At 48.6% G+C, this 5,894-nt stretch overlaps 1 protein-coding gene across 1 annotated transcript; it reads left to right on the top strand.

Moving 5' to 3' along the window:
* The first annotated feature begins 2,454 nt into the window (after positions 1–2,454).
* LOC124093831 (olfactory receptor 2T3-like) lies at positions 2,455–3,411 on the top strand. The gene has a single exon (XM_046446367.1). It carries the CDS (start codon positions 2,455–2,457, stop codon positions 3,409–3,411), a length of 957 nt encoding a protein of 318 aa, XP_046302323.1.
* Positions 3,412–5,894: the final 2,483 nt, after the last annotated feature.

Raw genomic sequence — 5,894 nt, 5'->3', positions numbered from 1 at the left:
TCAAGATTGGCGTCCCATGCTTTTCCATTTAAGTTAGGTAACAAAGAGATAGACCTTCAAGGGAGGTCTCTGGGCCTGGAGGCAGAGGGCAATGAGAAAGGAGGCTTACCCTGCCCCAAAGAAGGCCTAGACCAAGCCGGGTGTTGGAATTGAATGTGTCTTGCGATTCACAGACACAAGAGTACATGTGCTGCTTGACTGGATTCTGAGAAGCCACAGGGATTTTAGGGTCTCCACTGAGATCACGCAGTCTGAAGCCAGCAGGGCAGCTGGACTGCAGCTTTAGCTGATGCCCGTTTCAGTTGTAGTCTTTGCCTTCCCCTGGCGGCCTCCACATGGCTCCGAGTCTATGGGGCCGGGCACTTCCACAGAAACAGAAGGGACAGTGGGAAGCTGTTCTGGTGATAACATGTCAGGCATGAATTCCTTTGAACTTTGGGGCTATGGAGTGAACTTGGACACAACTAGGAAATAGCTGAACTGTGAGTAGGTTTCTTGTGGACCTACTATGGGCTTACAAGTCTGCCAGGAGAGTGCCTACATGGCCCCTATCCTTGCTTGATTAGGGTACTGAAGGGCAATGCTTGGTTGTGTTGAAGAGGACTTGAAGCGGTCATTGGGTGGTGCACAGAACAATTACAGACTGAGGAGAAGAGAGCTGGGACCTTCAATCCTGTCTGGGTTCATAGTCTGACTATGTGTGTTCTGCACAATCCTGCCTTTCTGAAATTCAGATTTATTTCATTGAGAGAGACAATGAATACCAAATATGAAAACATGATTTTAAGCTGGGAAAATAATTTAAAAAACAATATGCCTGTCCTACTGAAAAAGATGGAGATTTTTATAGCTTTACCCCATCAAATTGGCAAATATGTACAACTGCCATGTTTGTTGTAAGTGGAAAGTTACAATATACTTGGAAAACCAAATGGGAAAAAAATCAAGAGCAGGACAGCAACAGAAACCAGAAGGTGGACTTCTGGAGAGGCTTAGGACAGCAGGCGTCCCGTCCTGAGTGCAGGCCAAGCGTGGGGAAGATGGATAGATGACAAGTGGTGGCTGCAGTTCCTAGGTTCCTAGGTTCCTAGGTTCCCCTGGGGAGCTGGTCCAGGCTTCATCAGCAGCATGGAGGTCACACAGCAGGTGTGTGTCTCAGTTCCCTCAGGCCAAGAACCTGCTGATGAAACTCCCTACTTGCCTCCCCAGTGTACCCATCGCCCATCTTTAGGACGGGGACAACTTTGCTGGGCTGCTGTGGTGCAGATTCACTCGCTGGGGAACAGAGAAGCGAAGCACAAGGCTTTGCTCTCCCAGGTCTGCTGGACTCTGTACCAGGAAGGAGGGGAGGCCAGGGAACATTAGCTGCTGATCCTTGCTGCTGTCTCCTGCACGAGTCCCACTTCAGCTTTCCTGAAGGTTCGCCTTTTCTGCCTGCCCATGGTTCACTGCGCTTTGCTTTGTGTGTACCTGGGACTCAGCTGCTGTGTGACTTTTCCTCTGCATGCTGTTCTACCATGAGTGCAGCAGCCCCGGGACAACCAGACTGACAGCACAGAATTCCCACTCCTCAGTAGTCTGCAGCCTGACGTCTCCTTAACTTTGAGTGCAGGACGATTTTCCTCATGCCCAGTGTGACTCACACCAGTCAGCTGAAAACCTGCAGGTGCATCTCAGGTGGAGCTGTTCCTGAGCAAAGCTGTGGATCCTAAGGGATGACTCTACTGGTTTTCTAAGTGGACTTCAGGGCTGGAAGGATCCAAAGATGGGCAGGGGCTGCAGCACCGAGTCTTAATACAACTGCTCCCATGGCCCTTCAACTCCATTCCCCCATCACGGCACACGGAATGTTGAGCTCCCAGGCACTGTTTTAGGGGAGAAACAGCACCCTCAGAAGGAAAAATAAGTGCTTGATTTGTTTTTAAACTAAATAGTTGATATTTAGAGCATCTCCAACTTTTATTTCTGCCATTTCTTGTACATATCATGTTCCTGCAGGATGGTTAGTGGATTAAATCCCTTGTAGGGGTGGCCAGCCACTGCTGCTCCTTGCCCTGCACAGGGTCCACATGATGCAGATATAGGAGGAGAGGATACTGGAGGAGACCGTGGTTTTCAGAGGATGTGAGGTGTGATTTTTAGCTCCACTGACATTATCAACCTCGACAGCTGCCTCACTCTGACTTCCAGCAGTGAGACCCGGATGAGCCCGCAGGTCCCGAGATTCTGGAGCAGCTTAATCTGCTCCTGGGGCTGCCTACAGCTTCACTTCCCTGAGATTTGAATTTACGATTACACCTCGGTTTAACCCAGTGTGTGGGGAAATAGCTCCATGTGCATATCTTACCCAAGCAGACTGGGACAGTCACGTAGGCATGATGGAGGGAGAGTGACAACCCTCACTCTTCGTAGGTGAAACTACCTGCTAGATATGCATGTGGGGAAGGAAACTTCATGGAATCAAACTTAAGCACCAGTTTCCTCCTCGTGGGACTCTTTGGGAACACCACCCACACTACCCTCCTCTACACTTTGACCTTCATCATTTTCTTGATGGCCATAGCTGGGAATGCCCTCCTCATTCTTCTCATCTACTCAGAGCCCCGCCTCTGGACCCCCATGTATTCCTTCATCAGCCAGCTCTCTCTCATGGATCTCCTGTACATCTCTGTGACTGTGCCCAAGATGCTGGTGGGCCAGGTCACAGGAGACCATACAATCTCCCCTGCAGGCTGTGGGATCCAGATGTTCTTCTACCTGACCCTGGCAGGGGCTGAGTTTTTCCTTCTGTCGGCCATGGCCTATGACCGGTATGCTGCCATCTGCAGACCTCTGCATTACCCACTGCTGATGAACCAGAGGGTCTGCCGGCTGCTGGTGTCCGGCTCCTGGCTCCTGGGAGCACTGGATGGCTTGTTGCTCACGCCCATCACCATGAGCTTCCCCTTCTGCAAGTCCAGGAAGATCCTGAGCTTCTTCTGCGAGGCCCCTGCCCTGCTGAGGCTCTCCTGCTCGGATGTCTCCCTCTACAAGATGCTCATGTACCTGTGCTGTGTCCTCATGCTCCTCGTGCCCACCGTGGTCATCTCCAGCTCCTACACCCTCATCCTGCTCCTCATCCACAGCACCAGCTCAGCCGAGGGCCGCAGGAAGGCACTGGCCACCTGCTCTTCCCACATGACAGTGGTGCTACTCTTCTTTGGTGCGGCCATCTACACTTACATGCTCCCCGGCTCCTACCACACAGCGCAGCAGGATGTGATGGTGTCGGCCTTCTATACCATCCTCACCCCTGTGCTGAACCCCCTCATCTACAGCCTGCGCAACAGAGATGTCACTGCGGCTCTAAGGAGCCTGCTGCAGTCAAGGAGGCCCCTCCCGAGGGTTCTGAGAGGGAGTACCTGGGAGTGAGCCTGCCTCTTCCCCTCCCTCCTCCTCCCCATCTCTCCTCTCAGCTGTCCTCAGGATCCAGAGCCAACAAGGAGCCCTCCCATAGTCCCACTCCTGTCTGGAGCTTCTCCTCTATGCTGCTATTCATCCTGTTTTCTCAGTGCATTTCACTTCTTGACATCATTTAACTGTGTCTCAGTAGCTGACCTAGTGACTTTTACTCACCTGTCTCCATCCTGGGTTCACAGGGCATGTCCTGTGACCTAGGGGCCAGCCTTAACCCTAGCAGAGACTCACTGTGCAGACTTCAGACCTTGTAGAGCCCTGGAAGGGACGCTGGCTGCTCCCTCACTCTCGCTACCCTGTAAGCCACCATTGACCTGTGACAGCCACAGGTGCCCAGCAGCCTGATACGGTGCCTCAGTAAGGACAGGGGAGCACAGTTTTCACAATGTTAAAAGTGAGCTGTGATTCTCCACATCATGTACGACTACAATAATGGGGTCCTAATTAGAGGAAAAGTTATACTCTGTGTATGTATAATATGTCAAAATGCACTCTACTGTCATGTATACCTAAAAAGAACAAATTAAAAAAAATAAGTGAGCTTGATAGTGTAAACACAGTGGTTTTAAACTACTGAGACAAAATGTCATTAATATTGAAGTCCAGGGAGATCATAGGTTCTTCTAATTTTACAGGATGTAAATAAAAGTGCTTCCACATATAATTCTATAATTCTTTGGAATTTATACTACTGTAGAAAATGTGTACTGTATTTACATTGAATATAAAAAGTGTCTTGGAGGAGGATGGAATTTGGGAAATTTACACTTCTCTACAATTTTCTTTCCTTCCTTCCTTCCTTCCTTCCTTCCTTCCTTCCTTCCTTCCGTCTTTCTTTCTTTCCTTTCTTTCTTTCTTTCTTTCTTTCTTTCTTTCTTTCTTTCTTTCTTTCTTTCTTTCTTTCTTTCTTTCTTTCTATGTCAGGGACTGAACACAGGGATGCTTAACCACAGAGCCACTTCCCAGCCCTTTTTATTTTAAATTTTGAGGGAGGGTTTCACTAAGTGTGTAGAGCCTTGCTAAGGTGCTGAGACTGGCCACAAACCTATGATCCGACTCTTTGGCCTCAGCCTCCCAAACCAAGCTTTTTTCTTTGAAATTGGGGAAGCCAATAAGATGATTTTGGACTTACAACTAGGCTGTGTGTCCCCTGCCAGGTGTCAGGCTGTCAAGGACATATCTGTGTGTCTACCAGCACAAGATCATGATTACTTTCAAAACTGATACAATCTACATGTCCAGTGCTTCTGGAATGCAAGGAGGTGGGAAGACATACATCATCTGTGGCCAACAGGCAAGAAGGTGACAGGAGTCCTGAAGTCATCTGTCATGCCAGGTGGCACACTTGCCTCACTTTATTTACCATCAAAGAAGGTAAGCCGGGTCTCCCAGGCCAGGGGCACATCACCAGGGCTGGCAGCCACACTGTGCTTCTGACTGACCATCACTCCTGTAGGGTATCAGGGGAATTTGCCTCAATTGAGGAAAAAAGGGTCATCTGTTAAGAAAGAGGGGCTTATATTTAGAGGTGGTTAGAATGTAGGTCAGAGATTGATGTGATTAAACTAAGTAATAAAAGGAGCAAAGCTGCTCAAGTGAGCGGCAGCACTGTGCATCATCCCAACATCACCGGGACCTTGGGGTCACTGCACTTGTGGTCGCATTGCTGGTGTCATGGGGGAGTTTATGTTTTTTTTTTTTCTTGTTCTCTTGTTTTTTAACAAGTGTTTTGTTTATCTGTTTGCCACTCTGGAGAACAACGTGCAAAGGGGTTCTACTTAGGAAGTACCTATTGATCTTTGTATTTCCAAGAGTATATGATTTGGGTTAATTGATAAGCATACAAGGAGCTAGCTGCTTGATCTAACATGAATTATAAAATAAACGAGAGCCATAGTGATTCATTATGGAGTTGTTGGTACCATGAAGATTCATTGTTGTCTTCAGCTCCTCCATAACTACTGCAGCCTTACCCCACTTCTTTCTTTCCCTCTCCAGAGCCCAGGAGAGAGGACCTGGGCATGTGCCAATGTGGACAGTGGATGGCACAGAGGAACTCCTCTGCTGGGCATCGCCCTGAGTCGTTATTGAGAATCGGGTAACACTGAGGATAGACTGATGGTGCTCACTGTGTGTTTCCATCTGTGCCCTCCTTCACCTCAGTGTGTTAGGGGTGTTTATGGGGATCAGTTAACACTGAGGGTGGTGGACAACTCTCACTCACTCCCCAACCTGTAAGTGGGAAACCTCTAAGGCTGTCTGCAGTTCAGCACCAAAATTTCTTATCAATGAGATGTAATCTATGTGACATAAAGTTAAGCTTTGCAACAGTTCATGGTTATTGGCTTAGGCTTATTTACCACACTGCTCCATTGCACAACTTCCCACTACATCTTGTCCCCAAATACTTGTTTTACTTCAAATGAACCATCTAATCC

This window comes from Marmota monax, unplaced genomic scaffold (genome assembly GCF_021218885.2).
Source record: "Marmota monax isolate L192 unplaced genomic scaffold, Marmota_monax_Labrador192_F-V1.1 WCK01_AAM20220418_F8-fsc00376, whole genome shotgun sequence".
Taxonomy (NCBI): domain Eukaryota; kingdom Metazoa; phylum Chordata; class Mammalia; order Rodentia; family Sciuridae; genus Marmota; species Marmota monax.
Note: the sequence above shows the minus strand (reverse complement) of the source record. Positions and strands in the feature narration are given on the sequence as shown.

What these genes read in the sequence shown, in the direction of transcription:
- LOC124093831 (XM_046446367.1), top strand. Translation starts at nt 2,455, where the DNA reads ATGGAATCAAACTTAAGCACCAGTTTCCTCCTCGTGGGACTCTTTGGG.